General features: G+C 33.7%; 1 protein-coding gene across 5 annotated transcripts in view; it reads right to left on the reverse strand.

Annotated features, from left to right (window-relative positions):
* LOC150092644 (potassium voltage-gated channel protein Shaker-like) overlaps positions 1-18,211 on the reverse strand; it is a 709,278-nt gene that overhangs the window by 201,852 nt on the left and 489,215 nt on the right. Inside the window, exon 2 of one of the 5 annotated variants that reach the window (XM_090414380.1) lies at positions 3,763-3,828. The exons of the other annotated variants lie outside the window; for them this stretch is intronic. Coding sequence (XP_090270506.1) covers positions 3,763-3,828 — 66 coding nt within the window. The remainder of the gene's footprint in view (positions 1-3,762; positions 3,829-18,211) is intronic. 5 annotated transcript variants of the gene reach the window in all.

Below are 18,211 nucleotides of genomic sequence, written 5' to 3' on the forward strand. Positions count from 1 at the left end.
AAACTCTTATCCTTATAGTCCTTATAAGGACTGGCTTAAAGGGGCGAAGAAAGAATGCTTTTCATCTTCCCCGTTATCTGTAGAGGACAGTGTAGGGATAAGGTGTTATTGAGCTATTAAAGCTCTGATCATGGCAGGAGGGTAACAACAATAGCCGAGCCTCAGTTAGAACTTCATTGGCTACAGCATTGCCATCCATTGCCCTCCAAGGGTATTAATCACCGCATCTCACGTCCTTATAGTCCTTATAAGGACTGGCTTAAAGGGGCGAAGCAAGAATGCTTTTCATTTTTCCCGTTATCTGTAGAGGACAGTGTAGGGATAAGGTGTTATTGAGCTATTAAAGCTCTGATCATAGCAGGAGGGTAACAGCAATAGCCTAGCCTCAGTTAGAACTTCATTGGCTACAGCATTATCATCCATTACCCTCCAAGGGTATTAATCATCACCGCTCTCCTTCCGCTGAATCCAAAATTCAAATTAAAAACCGCTTTATTATTTAATTAAGCTATACTCTTTAAGGTGTTCTTATATTTTCTTAGTATTAATAAAATACGTATAGAGAATTTAAAAAAAATTTAAATTTTAAATAAAATTAATTACCGATTTTTTTTATTCATCAGCTAATTAATAAGTTTTATTAATTTTAAAGACATTTTAAATTTTGTTTGTATCGGATGTAAAATTTTATTGAATTTAAGTTTGTAATCAAGTACTGAATTTAATACGATGTCATTAAATCTCCTGCAATGTGGAGGGAATTCTAAAAACATAACTGGTTGCGGAAAATGTAGTATTTTTAAAATTAATGAAAGCATCGAAAAACAAGTCGGCATTCTGCCTATTTTCTTTTGACGTAAAGAATTTTTAAATAGTCTCTTTGATGATTCCGTTAAAATAAGGTCAAGAAGACAAGAAAAACCAAGTTTCACTCATGGCCTACTTCCTCCGTAAGAATAGAGCGATATGACAATTAACTCGCACCAAAATACAAATATATTTCTAAAAGGTTGGCTTCCCAAGGGTAACGAAATAACATCACCCAGGACATGACCGCACATTGCGATGAGCGCGCGCGCGCACACACACACACACACACGCACACATACACACACGGGCCCAAAATAAACAAGTGAAACGGCAAAGAAATAGGTGAAGCACTGCGTTGAACATCGTAGCTGGATGCAGCTATCGACTGTTTGTCCAGGGATCGATGACGTCAATGGAGGAGGAGGTCCGGGACATAATTACTAGGCCTAACATGAAAGTTAACAGACTGTATCTCGAAGTTCAGAGAGAGAGAGAGAGAGAGAGAGAGAGAGAGCATGTCCTGTGTACAAGTGAAATCAAGCAGCATTTATAGATTAAATGCAACTCCCCTTTCTAATTGGGATAATCTCGTGATTTTCTTTGCAATGTGTTTTGATGAGATATTTGCATGATCGTTGTTATTTCCTTAACTTTCTTCTTATTTTTTAAATAAATTTCTAAGCATGACAGATTATTGAGGGACGGAAAAAGAAAAATCTTGACTTGAATATTCCTGGCTACCACTAAGTTTCTTCGAAATAAAAACGACTTCTTTTTAATGTTATTATTCTATCCACTGATGCTGCATTTTGAGTGATGGCATTTTGTGCATTTTCCAAGTCAGTTCTTTGTTTGCGTGTTGCATTTTTAAAATATTCCTACTGCTTCAAAAGCAAAAAAAAAAAAAAAAAAAAGCTGGAATCAGTTTACCCCCATCCGAATATCTAGACCGTAATTCGGCGAATATATAAATCACAATTTTTATAACCATCACGGAAGAAATTTGTCTTTGTCTTTGTTTATAAGAATATTAAAGTTTAATATTCTAATGGAATATAAATGATTAGTCTCTTAAGTGATCCATTATTTAAAGACAATATTGTGTTTGTGTCTTGCATTAACAGATCAAAGAAAACTCGTTTACTATCTGAAGAGTCTTAAATATATTATTCTTTGCATCTTTTTAAAATCATTTTATATAATTAACTATTAGTTATTTGCATGAATCAGTTTCCTGCACGAGTAGAAAGTATATTTTATAAATTACTCATTCTTTCTCTTGATTACATTCATTTTTCATTCAACGAAGTTGTGTGGAGATGGTTCGTTTAGATAGCAATGGCATATATCACCTGTTTGGTTATTCCATTCGATGAATGTCAATATTTTAAATAACTGATATAGTGCAATTTACACGTCATGCATAATATTGTTAAACTAGAGTGTATGCTGTCAACAATGATGCAAAAGTTATTTGCAAAAAATAAAAAATAAATAAAGATAATTAAATATTACCCACACCTTGTAGCCAGTGTATAGTATCTAACACACCATGTTTTAATAGAAACAATCACATACACAAAAACTGCGTTCAATTAACAAGTGGAATCGGCAATAACTTGAGCTATCAAACTTCAATCCTTCTTCCTTTGTCAAAGGTACCAAACAATCTCTAGTTTATTGATTATAAAAGTAAAATACGGCTCTGATTGGATGTTTTAAGTCTCTGAAGGTATTGTTTCATTGGGGAAAGGGAGGTAATATAATTGTCGCCTGAATATCTCATTAAATACGTTCTTGATTGTTAATAACTATTCCTTAACAGCTCAAGACTAAACATCAGTGGAGAAGTATATAATAATGATGCAAGTACGAAGAATTCAGCGATTCGCAATAAACCAAAGCCCTGACCCAGTGAGCCCAACAACAGCAAGCCAAGTTCTCTGCAACAGCTTGCCATGAAATAGCCGCCATCCACCGGTAGAGTGGGATGATAGGGGGTGGGGATGACTTAAATTAATAATTCCATTAATGTAGATCTTACCTGAATTCGGGATATCAATTAAGAACGGAACAAAAAGAAAGTAAATTTAAGATCATATTTAAGGTAAAAAAAAAAGTACGCACGTTGGATAAGCCTGCAATATTCATGTGTAAATATGAATCTAGAAGCTTGGCCCATTTGTATCCATTCCCTGGGTTATGTGTTTAAATTTATACTTATTTTTAATGTTTATTTTGGCAAAACGTTGGAATGAAAGCGTCGATTAACTAAAATGCGAAAAGTGAAATAGTGAAGTCAGCAGATGTTACTCTTTAGCTGTCTTGTAATTAAGGTAATTTAATAAAAATCAACCAAAAATTAAGTTTGGTTGATTTTTCTGAATAACCGAAATAGTAATTATTATCTCACTTTGCTTTTCCCAGTATTTCATTTCTTTTATTAATAAGTCTGAAAATATAATTCGAGTGATAAGGTTTGCCGAAAAGCCCAGTTAGATACATTAATTATTAAAAACAAGCCTTTTTATATATGGAAAGAAATGATAATCCATCAATCACGACTTTTGTGTATAAGAAATATTTCAATCATCAAATGATAATATTGATCGAGTTTTAAGCATTTTTTCCCGCAAGAGTTATGTGAAATTATCTGCAAATATTGGATGATGTGAGCATGCGCAAAATGTTCCTCACTGATGCATATAATGAGACTGACATTTAGTATTTACTATGTAGAATACTTATTTATAATTGAAATTGTGATTTATTTATTAGTATGATGAACTTTACTATACTTTCTCTAAAAAATATTTTTTTTATTTAATTAAATTTAATCTTACCTAAGATGTAACTACATTTTAAGTCCAGAAATCCTTTTATATATATATATACACACATATCCTATATATCCTTTTTATATATATGCTTATAAGCTATTTTTTGACATACCTTAAAAGCTGTCTTAGATTCTTTGTCAGCACTGCAATAGGCAAGTTCATAGATGAGCCATGTTTGCTGCAATTATCGTATGACAGTGAACATTTCTTCGGTATTGAAATGATTTTTCATTAAATTTTAAATATTCATTACATTTTAAATACATAAATAAGTTTTTAATTATTTTCTTATCAAATAAATATTAGGAAGAATAATTTCATATTACTTGCCGACATTTATTAAATATCAAATTATTTGATAAATTTAAACCGTTTATTTCACAAAAGAAAATGGTGTCCAAGCAAATACACAACACAAATCGTTTGGTTGGCTTTCGGTAAACGATGATAGCGCCCTCTCACAAATAACTATGAAAAATTGAGAAATAAAAATGTGATATTGGCGAGTCTACTATATTATTACCTAAGGAAACTTATAATAACGTGGGATTAGAATGTGTTTTATTAATATTTCGTTCGTTAACAACGTATGTCATATCTAATAATAATTCAGTTTTATTTCAATTACTAGAAACGAAGCAACAATGAAATAAGTTATCCGCTTATAATAAATAAAGAGATTGGCGATTTTGTGTTTAAATATCGTTATTTTTATACACTAAGCTGTTTGCCTAATTTGGACGTTGCGAATAATTAATAACAATGCCAATAATACTATTGCAGCACAGAATAGTGTTGCAACTATATCTGTCTCTTATTCATGAAATTTATTATGTGGGTGGAGGAGATCTATCACCTACATAAAATCCCATTTACGTCTCTTTACGTATTCTCCGTTTTTAGGACTACTGTTAGATGCAAATTTTCCACTTTAAACACTGGGAAAATTGCCGCTACATACACATTTTCTTGATTTACAAATTTTTATTTTTGTTTTTAATTTTTGGGAATCTAAAATGCAAAATATTTTGAAATGTTTGGCGTCGTAAACAAAATGCCAAAAAACGAGGAATGGATTTTAATTCAAATAATGGAAATAGAAGAGCATAAAACCTCACCTCCAAGACAGATGTGTTGCAGAATAGGTAGAAGAAAACAGAGTTAGGTTTCTTAAGAGATGACATAAATAGGGGCTCTCTTGTGACCATCGGAGTGATTTTTTAATATACAGTACATTGGAAAGAGAGAGAGAGAGAGATCACCTTAAACAACTATACAAATGACATACCACAAAAAGTATCTCACTTCCGTTTTTTTTTTTTTTGTATTATTTGCGCCTTAACATATATTTGAAAAGGTGTATACAAAACGATTTTCAGTAGAGTGTATTTGCTAGCGAAACACGGTATTGTTAGAAGTATGAACATTGGCCAAAGAAGGTAACATCAACCCACTTGAGGATCATTTTCGTCGCTATCGGAGGGAGGGGGGGGGGGGGAAACGTAGTTATAAAAAGTAAGGAAAGTAGGCGAAGATACCATTGAAGCATCTTAAAATGCAAGCAACATTCCCACTTCGGAAGAAAATTGACAGTGAAAATACAATGATAATAAATAAGTAATGATGTTACAGATGCGGATGCCATCACCGGGGAGAGAAGAGAAAGGTCAAAAAGTTAGCATTCACAGGTGTCCAATAAAGGCTGGCAACAACAACAAAGTAATGTGTTTATCTCGGGAACGATCTTCTGTGTTCCTACCAATGCTATCGTATCCGTCAGTAACTGCAACTCTGGCATCCTTAATGTCTGAATTTCGTTACAGAAATACTCTTTTGTTGAAAAAAGGGCAAAAGTCCGATCTTTGTTGAAGACTTTTCGAAATGCGAATGCTAAAAATAGCACAGAAGTCAATAAATGAAGATTCCGTACAAGAAGAATTCGATGAATATTTTATATGGAACTATAGCTCTCCGTGCTCAAGGTAATATAGATCCCTGTATACCATCCCCGACATGTTATTTTAGTCGAGTCTTGGAGTCCATTAAAGGAAGGGCTTATTTGTTAATCCTAAATAAATTATAATAAACGAGAAATCATATTTTTATTTTAATTCTATACCTAACCTTAAGCAAATAAAGCTTGCGTGTGAATTGTCTTCACTAGTCTACCACCACTTCTATATATAGTAGCTGATGACATCACATTGCGTATTAACTGCCTTAATGTGGTATCGTATCCCATAATATGAAAGCATTCGTGGACTGTTCACCATCTATGATTTAGACAACTCATAGTCAGTCGAATTTGGGACGCGAATTCGCAAAGTTTTTTTTTTTTTTTTGGGGGGGGGGGAAATGAACTGAGTCCTTGACTCTTCATCCCTTCGTCTGATTGAAGAAAATTTGTGTGGATGGGCTGTTATTGAGCTAAAAGTTCTGGTCACAGCTGAGTAATAGCATTAGCTAAGGCCTCAGTTAAAACTCCATTGGCTGCAGCATTGCCATCCGTTACCCTGGATCTGCCCAGATTAAATCATATAGAAATTATCATATTATACATATACAAAAAATAAAATGGTGCACTAATATATTTTTAAAATAATGTGGATTTTAGGTAGATATGGAAACTTTCATTTATTAACAAATAAATTATAGTTGATAAAAAAAATATTTTTTTATTTTAGTCCTATACTCAACTAAAAATAAACAAAATAAGCGCTAAAATACCCGTATATTTTAGTAAAAACTATTGTTGTAAAGATAGTCTAATTGGTTAAGCCTAATTAGCTGAAGATTGTTACTTTCCCACATGAAATAATGGTTGACTTTTTTTCTTTAACAGCAAACGTATGTTTTGTTTCGGTGGTGTTGTGTTTTAGCGTATGCAAATTATAACAGTCTCAAAACAACCAATTAAGCTTAAGATAATAAAGTAATTTAACAAGGAGCTTACGACGCTCCGCTAAGCTTGATGAAAGGCGGTAGTTAGAGTGGACGTAATGGGCTTACAACATTCCATCTGCTATTTGATTAATATTACGTGTTTCCTTTTACCCTTAATTTTACAACATACCTAGATAAATTAATATAGTCCGGTTAGAGAGTCAAAGATAACGCTAATGAATTTGTCGTTGGAAAGGATTGGTTCTCGAATTCTGTGTATCCAGCCGACTTCGACCAAACTGAAACTGGTTGAAACCCTAAAAATCAGCTATGTTAATGTTGGCGTATCACGTGTGGTTGAATAGGTAGCTAGCTACAGTAATTTGCAATCGACGTTGATTGTAACATCCCAATACTTATCCAAGTATTCCTTGAATACATTTGATTAATTCGGAAATACCTGCGAGAAGTTTTCTGCGATCGGTTAAATTTTTTGCACTAAAATAATATTTCTTTAAGTCAGTACACAACGCTGCTTCGTTAATCTCTCTCTCTCTCTCTCTCTCTCTCTCTCTCTCTCTCTCTCTCTCTCTCCATTCTTTCTATAGGGATGCGAAAGTTACTCCTAAATTCGCAGCAGCAAAAATAAGTACACCGAATTAAAATGAAATCGTTTAAGGAAAAATCCAAAGAAATCAAATTATTTCTCGCAAGAGATGTTTCTTATTCTTTCTATATTCGCTCATCAAGCAGGTACAGAAGAGTCTTAAGCGCGACGTACTTAAGATTCGAACCATTACATTAATATGATATTCTATCTGAATACTTTGTTTTTCCTATGCCTTTCCACCTTGGTACTCTCGTGAGCTGGTTAGTTGATTGGTTGTTTAGAATTACTCCCGATGCAACTGAGGCTGTGAGGCCAATGTAATGTCTGTCAATTGCGTTTGTTCTTCTAGCTGGTTTGCAGGGATAAAAAACGGAGTTTCCATGAAAAAAAAAAAAACATACCATCACATTATAAGCCGGACTAACTCACGTTCAGATGGGAAAAATATAATAACAGTTTTTTTCTGTCCTAGACTGGATTCGAATCTAGGTCTCTCCATCCAAAGGACTCTGTAACTTTTAACCAATAGGTTGCAGACGAAGTTCGTCTTCTATCAAGTGGTATTTGATGGCTTCGAAAAATTGCGTAATAATATTGTTCGTTGTTGCAGTTAATATCTAATAATTTGGAATCAGAGATTTATAGCTTATCCAAAACTATTCTAGATACATCTCTGTTGCTGGGACTTCGGTGGAAGTTGATCAACGGGCTCCCTTTTGGTGAACATTATTACACGAAAAAGTTAGAAGCAATCTATTCATTTAAATTCAAAAAATATTTGTTTTGACTATTCTCCGTAAAGAATGCCAGTGATAGTTTTGTGAAGATCAGTTCTTTTCTATTTAAAGCATTTTAAAATAATTTATTGAAGACTCAATAGATTTATTACAACACGTATTCTGATTTGAGTAATACTGTTTAGGCTCATATATTTATAAAAAAAAAAAGCATTATTAATAAGTTCAATCTCTCTCTCTCTCTCTCTCTCTCTCTCTCTCTCTCTCTCTCTCTCTCTCTCTCTCTCTCTCTCTCTCTCTCTTTGCGTGCGTTAGTTTGATGAATTTATATGTGCCTTTAGGTGTCACGGTTTTAAGAACGGATTAGAGCTTTAACTGCTTCGTATGGCCCAGTTCGCCTACATTCCTTGATCCTCTACTTTGGATTCCGATCACGTTCGTACGTAACGATGTAATAATCACCAATTAAAAAAGAATGCACACACATAATAACACTTCCCATTAGCGTTTGTTTTTTCTGGCGAGCGATCTCAAATACCTCATCGTCCATTCAGGACAAGATTATAGCATTAATAATTCATTCTGATGGCACCTTTTCACCGTTTTCTATGTGAGTGGTACTTCTTGTTCACTGTAAGTTTCGATCCAGTGATGAGTTAAAATAGCATTAAAAGACGTGAGCTTTCTTATTTCGGTGATGTTAAGTTTTCTTTACTTTATGATAAGAAAAGAAAGATAAAGAATATAATCTTTTAATATTTTATCCTTTAGATAACAGAAATTGAAACATAAAATTAATAAAATAAAATTTCTTCAGAAACCTTTTTAGTTTTTTAATGCTTGAATTACATATAATCGTTTTTCTCTGGACTGAATAGAAAAAAAGTCCTTTTTAGGACTTCTAGGGTAACAAATGGCAATGTTATAGCCAATGACGTTTTAACTGAGGCTCGGCTATTGCCGTTACCCAGCCATGACTAGAGCTTTTTAGCTCAACAACACTCCATCCACACAGATTATCTTCACTCAGATGACGGGATAAAGAGTCAAGGACTCAGTCCATCGCCCAGTTCTTTTAAGAACTTTAAGAACTGAATAGAAACATTCCAACAAAATTTTATGAATTATTCCAATAAAAATAAAATTCAGAACAAAGATATCAATGATCGCGCTATTAAAATGACTGCACGTCGGAAGAAAAATAACGAAACTAGAACAAGAGAAAAGAAATATGCCAGAATAGATAAAGGAAATTCAGAGTTCACATGAAGGAAAATTTAGGAAAGAGCATAAAGTGGAAAGAGAGATAACATATAGTGCAAACTTCAATGATGAGCAATTGCAACTAAAATGAAGAGAATATAATGCTAAATTTCTGACCATCCTGTTGTGTTTACGATTACGCCTTCCTTGACTACATTTAATCCAAGGTTGTTGTTTTTTTCTTCAACTAAAGGACGTACATTTCTTCCCACTCTTTGAAAGGTAAATTGTGGCTACTCCAAAATATTTATGTGCTGATTGTCCAAGCATGATAAAGTGAGCAATAGAAAGACCAATCTATGATACTTATGTACAAAAAAGAAGGAAATAAAAAGCATAGTATTTTTATTTAGGGATAGACTGATCCGGATATTTAATATTTTATTGAATATTAATTAACTACACAAATAAAATTCTTAAAACGTACTGCAAAACTGTCTAGTATACATAAAACACGTAACAAAAAGTGCAGGCTTTAAACTTTTACGTGTGATCGAACGATCTTGGTTCGATTCCTGTTTAATACAACTGAAAGTGGACATGAGGAGGGTTTCCCCCCTCCTCATTCATCCTACAAGACTGTCAAACCTCAAAACAATAACAGAGATAGGATTACAACCAATACATATTTTAGTTGTGATTTTACTAATCCAAAGTACGTTTCGTAAAAGCTTTTCATATTAAAAAGCATAAATAAAATGTTCTCCTCCACTAGCTGCTAATTAAAGCTTTAAGCTCGATAATCAAAATCGTAGGTCATCATAATAATGGTTCTTCCTTCATGCCGTGATACTTGTAGTGAGGTTCAAATATTGGTTGCCCTCGAGATTCGGCCAACTCGGATATTCCATGGTTAAAGTATTATAACATCCACCAGTAAATTCAATCACTACCTATTCGATCAAAGAAGTGAAAATATGGCCAAACTCCAACTTAGATTGTAAATGTTCGAAGTTTTCTGTGAAGATCGTGGCTTCAAAGAATAAAAAGAGAATTAAAGTACAAAAACGGACCATAAAGGACACTGCCATCTGACAACTAAAGTCGAACAATGTTTTGTACTCTCAAACTAACAACGTATCAGCCCGCGCAAATAACAATAGAGCACCGTATAAACTCAAAAGATACGGAGGTCATAAATTCAGTTATATCTTCTGACATGAGACTGTCCATTTATATAACACATCTCACAAGTTTGCGTAGAATTTAGTAATCAATAAATACAACTTCATGTCGTAATAGTTTTCAAAATAGTTACCTGTTTTAAAATTTTACAGTTAACTCGCGTAAAATAGTTTGGCGAGAAATTGCAATAAAGTTAATTCTCTATCGGAACTCCATGTTGCGATCAAGTTCAAAAAATGTCAACGATACTGTCCTACTCTTCCCCTCACACGCACCCACATTTTTTATCACTCTCCTTCATATCCCATATGTTACTAGGTTCTTGTGCATATAAGCAATTCCACAGCACTCGTATGTTTTTCCACGCACTCATAAATTTCTCTTTCTTCCATTTACTACGATCTCTTTTCATTTTTTTCGTTACTGTACAAATTAAAATGATCGATCATGCAACGCAGCCTCTTCCGCTACAGTATTGATCATGCAGTATTTCCCTGTACCAGAATGTCTTAATATATTGACTACTTTAAATTTAAAATAAGTTTACTCCCAAGAAATATTTCTTTCTCTCTGTTGTAATTCTTGTAAGATAATTAAACATTTTCTCGGTGAAAAACGAGCTAAGTTTGGCCTACAAATTGTAGCGGCATCTATCGGCAAATTTCCAAACTAGAAGAGTGTTTCTCCTTGGAAAAATATATCATTAAGCAATAAGGTATAGTGATCACTATCTCCACTCCCCTTGAAAAATAAATAAATAAGTAAATAAATAAATAAAATAGGAAGGAACCCTAAGGAGCCGTTAGCAAACATTTTTATTATTTTTTGTGATAGAAAAAAAATTGGAATATACACAAATGAAATATTTTTTTCCTTTTTTTTTTTTTGCAAAACAGGAATATAAATTTCATCTGTTCTTTAACGATGGGTATAGAAAGAGTTAATTAGATCAAATATAATAGCACTAACCATAATTAATACATGTTAAGCGATATTACTGCTTTTCGCATCGAGAAAATCATCACGCCTTGTAATGATAGTTTTAGTGATTGGAATTACTAATAGAATAGAATAACTGAAACTAAACAATAAAACCAGCATATTGTGTTAAGTTACGGTCTTCCGTTCTTCAGATGAAAGGCCAGAGTTTTTGAGGAAAAAATTAATCAGTGACATATGATGGCCCGCTAATCCCCGTATCTTTCTCGTCACCATCCCCATTGTGCTACGGAGGTTCCTATAATTGGGATTATCTTTTTTTTTCTACTTCTTCCTTCATTTGTTTATTTAATCTAGAGAAGTCTGATGATACATCAAATGAAAATCGTGTGAATATATGTTGTAAGTTTTAATTCTAAGTTAAGTGCGTGCTCTAGTTTTTCTCCGAGTATATTTTCAATATCTACACGCAACAACGTATCTGTTGAAGATAATATTAACACAGAGAGAGGGATGAGGGGGGGGGTGATTACGCCAGAGAGCATTATTATTATTCAGTTTCTTTGTTCTTTGTGAAAAAAATAAGAAGCATAACTACGCCAATTAACAGAATTTTAACGTATTATTGTATGGGATATAAACGCCGTGGCCTAAAAAGAAAATAGAGAAGATTAGGCCTAGCTGATTGTTGGAAGAAGAAGAAGAATGCTTCACAACTGAGCAACCATATCAAAATTCTTTTCCGCCCGTCCCCAAACAACTTTTGTCAGCATTAAACAAAAGCAGAATCAAATCCATTCCCCTTGAAAATCGAACTAATGAGGTCATTATTTAATCGGTGGTAGGAACTTTACCATTAATGCAAGGGCCCAGAATATGGAAAATCTTCGTGTAATGGGACACTGATAGCTTGCGAAGACAGTGTAATAATCTGAAGCATTTTTAAGAAATGAAACGCAGGTCCCTAGTTAGCTAATTCGAACTTTAGTATCCTAATTAAAGAAAACCGAAGTTGAACATTTAGTCCTTCACTATGACTTTTTTTTTTTCGTCTGCGTTCAGAAAGATAACGCTTCATACCTCAACTCGCATGCTGCAGAAATGGTACCAGACAGCTCCGTGCTTTACTGAGCTGCTCAGGTTCCACCTGAGCAGGTCAGGTTCCCTATCAACTGGATAGGGAAACTCGGTTCTTAATGACAACCGAGTGCATCTATATGCATCTTATCGCGGATTGTGCGATCGTTTTCTCTTCTGTCACTCATCTTATTCAATAGTGATGAGAATTGCAGCTATTTCTCCTCCTCAGTGGTACTTTCTTAATTGTTCTTTCTAAGGAAATCATGGAAAAGCGTATTAAAATGCTTTTGCAACAAAGCTCTCAATTTAATGCGTATGGTTCAACTTAAGTACTACTGATGTGATGCATCGCTCAGTGTCTGTTATGAACATGAGATCTGAGCATTTGCACCGCTCAGCAACTCTGAACAGGAATTCTGGCGTCGGTATGTTTATGATGTAATTTTTGGCACCTCAAAAATCAATGCCTTCGGAGCATTTTCCAAGTAATGACGTCATTTGCGCCCAATGGTAGGAAGAGAAAGAGAGACATGAGTTGAAATCTCTCATCTCCAGGACGTGAAGTGTATTTCTAAAAGGTTTTATAATTGAAGATGAACTATACCAGTCACATAAGGGGATGGAAGGGTTTATAGAGTACACAAACAATAATCAGCCAGGACTTATTCGGTTCAGTGGGATCGTTTGCAACATGAACAACAAACTCCTGTTGTCATCTTCTCAAAGGAAAAACTCCTGAATGTTCTAAAAGAATATTGTAATAGTTGAATATTAAAATACGATGTCCATAGTTAAACGAATATTCATGGTTTTAAGTCTAAGTATTAATTGAAACGAAAGTGGATTTCTATGCCGATGCAATAATTCTGGCGAATAAAATAATTTATGTGTTATACGAATTCAAAATCACATTTTCTTTAATCCTTATCAATTTCCCCAAAAATCTTTACAAGGTTCTTAGCATCTCGATAAAGTTTCATGGTAATCGATGATTAGCAGGTATTCAATTGATTCTCAATTTCCCAAATCTTGTAATCAGTTCTGTGAATAACAGACGATTAAACGGTATTGTTACGTCATTTGGTCACGTCACAATACCATGAAAAACCCAGCGAGAACAGAAATCCTATCAGACCTGTTATCGGAACTATCAATCATGTCATTAATGTTTATTCATGAATGTTTTCTCTCTCTCTCTCTCTCTCTCTCTCTCTCTCTCTCTCTCTCTTTCTCTCTCTGTTTGTCTACTATACAGGCAGCAGAGTTCAAGTAACTACTACACGTTTATAATTTCTGAAAAGTAGAATAATAAACAGCAAATACGAATCCGACAAATGGTTTTACTTTGTGCTTTTGTATACCTACGTTATACTCACTTTACATGCCAACAATCCAAAATAACAAACACAGTAACCTATACTACACTTGTAACTGCTAAGTGCTTCTCAAAATGTTTAAAAACTAAAAATTATTAGCTAATGATCCAATAAGTAACTTTCCCATTATAAGCAACTTCCCACTCAAATGCAAAACATTTTAGTTCAGTTTCTTCCCGACAGATGGCGGGGTACTCAAATGCACGTTATAAGTTCAATATGAATACTCAGTATTATATATGGTAATTAAAAAGTGATAACAATCAAAACTGAAATATTTAATTATTTTAATGCCATAATCTACTCATTTGCCTGTTTCACCATATTACTTATATCAAGGTTTATAAGCATTTATTTGAAACGTACGAAATTTCTGCGTACAAAGTTGACTTAAACACTGAAAATGCAAATAATATTCATTATTATCCGTTTGCTGTGCATCCTATCTTTCTACAGTGCTAATGGTTATTCGAGGTCATAAAATAAATGGAAAAACTGGGTAAAGAAACAAATAAAAAAAAGCAAAATTACTTTGTTCCCCTTTTTAGCGTTAGAAATCTAGGTCACGCTTTTATAATCTACTAAACAAGGAGATCAATAACGTGGTGTCATATGCTAGGTGATCGTATGATTTTATCTCTGTACTTACTAAGCGTACAGCAAGACGGAAACTATTTTGTACATATATTCAATTATGAAGATCTCTTTTATTTACATTATTTTTCTGTTGATAGATGAAGTTTTTTTAATTCCTTTTTTCTCTTTTTTGGTTTCATTTTTTACCCCAAAAGAGGAAGCTGAGTGAGTATCTTTGTAGATAATGACAAACAAAGAATAAAAAGAAAGATAGAGGAAATGACGCTCCAGGAAAAAAGCATACGTGAAGAGGATGTAAATTAGTGTATTGGTTTGTACAGGAGGTTTCAAAGAGGGAAAGGAAAAAAATACTTTTAAGATAAAACAGCAAAAGTATTTTTAAAGCATATCCCAGAGCAAGTGGGTATAATTACGGAGCCACAAAAGTAATAGAAACAAATCATAAGTGTCCTGAAGGTACATTTCTAACAACGATAATATCAAAAAAAAATTACATCAATTTTATTTGATCGCAGGTTCATATTTGTATATTACTTTGTCCTAAAAATAGCCAATGCTTAAACAATAAAATTGTATTTTATACATCACTGTCATGTGTTTTTTTTTTATAGATTACAATCATTTGTGTAAGAATATTGTTTGAGTCTACTGGTTCATCCAACAATGTATATTATTGTTGGATTGAAAAGCATTGTTGAATAAACCATTGTTTAATCGAAGTTACCAAAAGACATCGAAAACAATTTCATTGTTGAAAGAATAAAGCAACATACAAAAATAGCTAGTAATGTTACTCCCGTATTAAACAATTACAAATTTAGTTAATAAACAATGCAAAAACAAGATCTATTACGGGAAAAACCCAAACGAAGCACATGGCTTCTTACAAATAAATGCAATAATTTGAAAACTCTGAAAACTACACATTTAGATTTCCTGAAAACATTCAAATATAGAAATGCGTCAGTTTTGACATATGATAATTAAAATGCCCATCTTTTTTTTCTGCAGTAGCTGCTTGTACCATTGTGTAAACGCTCCGTTTGCAAAAATCTTTTAAAAAATTATTTTCACTAGCGTGCGTGAATGTGTGTGTATGTGTGCTTGCTTTTATAAAGATTTCAAGATAGGCTATTTATTATGATATACTGCTACAATTCTGCAACTTATGTTTTATGGTAGTTACTGTACAAAAAAGATTACGTGTCTTGTAGTGTTCTGTGCTCGTTTATCTCTTTAGTTATTACTATACTTATGCTTATCAGCCTTCGTTCCAAGATAAGAACATCACATAATAAATTTCGACTATCAGGTACTATTATTGTATAGAAACGTAAGATAGTTTTTCTTTGTGAAACAGAGGCATTTCTTTTCGTTCGTGACTATAGTTTCTCGCAGGCATCTCTTTTATACTTTGCACGAAATTTTAATAGAAAAGTCCAACTTTTTAAAGATGACCGAAATGGCACTTGACAATCCTATTACTCTATTTAACAATACACTTTTGTTCATCTGTTAAGAAAGGCTATACGATCCTGTTCATTTTTATTTCTTAAGTTTTCCTTCGAATCAAAAAGTGTCATACATAAGTATCACAAAAGACATCTTCCTTTGAAACATTTTTTGTTTATTTTTGATATCGCCATATAACTTAAGATACATAACATTTAATTTATGCATTTTAATTTTATCTTTTATATATAATACTAAATAAATTATATAATTTATTCTAATTTTTGAAAGTAATTGAAGAATTTTAAAGCTACTTAAAAATAATTTAAAATTATTAATACACCTTTTTATTATTAATATGATATTTCTAGTAAGGATACTCCATTGCAGAATTTGGGGGTTCAATCCAATACCCTTGGAGGGTAATGGATAGCAATGCTGTAGCCAATGTAGTTCTAACTGAGGCTCGGCTATTGCTGTTACCCTCCTGCCATGATCAGAGCTTTAATTAATAGCTCAATAACACCTTATCCCTACACTGTCCTCTACAGATAACGGGGAATATGAAAAGCATTCTTGCTTCGCCCCTTTAAGCCAGTCCTTATAAGGACTAATATAAGGACTAATATAAATATATATTTATATGGATGCTTCTACTATCAACAGAAGTTTAGAAGTTACTGGTTTGTTGCTATCAATAAACAGGGTATGCTACTTAAGAAATAAATCTTCGAATCAATCATAAAGACGAAATTTTATCCATAAGGCATGCTATAAGCTTGTCTTGCGTTGGTTGTGAACCACACGGAGCTGACGATTATTGATTCGATAACCCTGTGTGTGTGTGTGTGCGTGCGTGCGCGGGGGACGGGCACTTCTTGCATTCACCATGATTGACATGGCACGTAATCTATATGTGTCCCGTCGACAGGTGATATATTCAGTGACGAATATAAGAGACATTACGTCACGAAAATGGTTAAACAATGTATTCTGAAAAGACAAGACTCAAGGAAAACATCAAGGAAGCGTTGTCAGTCATTCGGTTGATGGATTACATGTAACGAGTTCACAGGATTTCAACGGCAATTCATAATCTTTTGTAGTTTTACAGAATGAGTGCATTTACTCTTGTATTGTTGCCTACTAGAACATATTTAATGCACTATGTCAGCTTAAGAAAGTAAAGACACGGTAGTTATTTAAAATATGTTAGATGTACTTTATTTCAGAAATCGTATAAATGCTAAATATTTCAAAATTTAAATAGCTTAGAAGATTGTAAGTACAATTCAAACAGGTTTCCTTATAGAAACGAAGTCTTGATAACGTTATATCACTCGCTGATCAGGCCCATATCTGATTACGGATTGTATGTCACGAAAAGTTTAAGATATTCATTGGAGATGGACCAACTAACAAACTGTGTTAGTGAGATGATTAACCATTAGTCATTTTACGTGGTGATTCCCTTCAATCGGCTCTTTCATCAAAAGCAAAGGTGAGTTTTACATTGTCGTGGAGCTTGTCATGCCTATCGCTTCACTCACTGGCTGCAGAACGACTGTCTGTCGCTACCAATCACACTTCAATTTTAAAATATAGCGTCACTCTGCACGTCATCTTACCAGGTGTTCCAAATCCGAAGTGAAAACTATTCGTTAATTTGCACTTCTAACTCGAAAATCCACAGAAAACGCCCCATTTCACATCACGGCATCGAGTTTGACGGTTACTCGGCAAACGTCTTCGTTAATTATAAGACGACCTTAAAGGAATTGGTGACGACCACGTATAAATGTTGGGGGGGGGGGAGGAATAAGAACGGAGAGTGATGGCTCCACTGAAAATATTGTAGGTGCTCGGTGAAGAGATGCCTTCGACTAGACTTTCTTAGTTGGCATATTGCCTAACCAAATTCAACCCTTGGCGACAATGCGAACAAAGCCGATGAAAAAGGCGTGGACATTTTACTTTTGGCTTTTAAACTTTAGATCATCGTAATTCCTTTTAATGTTTTTGGTAATGGGAAAACTGTGTAGCTACGTCTTGACTATTTGACACACACACACACACACACACACACACACACACACACACACACACACACACACACACACACACACACACACACACACACACACACACATCTGCAGTTTGAAATCTCCCAAAGTCGTACAATCTACGTCTCTTCATAATTTTAATGTTTGCATAATCTTTGGTAAATATGGGTGAAATAGACTGAGTGCACCTTTAACTGACAACCACAGTTTAATTATTTATTTCTTGCTTAGCGGGAACCATGAATTTCGGACGCCTATGAGTCAGTCTTAATATCGTATTTGACTGACTAAAATATTTAGGAACGAGAGTATTGTTATTATTAATAATTGTTAATAATGCTCTCTATTAATTAAAAAAACACGTTAGTACACAAGCATAACAAAATAACTGAGAAATAAAACGATTAAAATAATGATTAGTATAAATCATGGCCAT

The sequence above is a fragment of the Typopeltis vanoorti genome, chromosome 25 (assembly GCF_054136105.1).
Source record: "Typopeltis vanoorti isolate ZY-2024b chromosome 25, IOZ_Tvanoo_1.0, whole genome shotgun sequence".
Taxonomy (NCBI): Eukaryota; Metazoa; Arthropoda; class Arachnida; order Uropygi; family Thelyphonidae; genus Typopeltis; species Typopeltis vanoorti.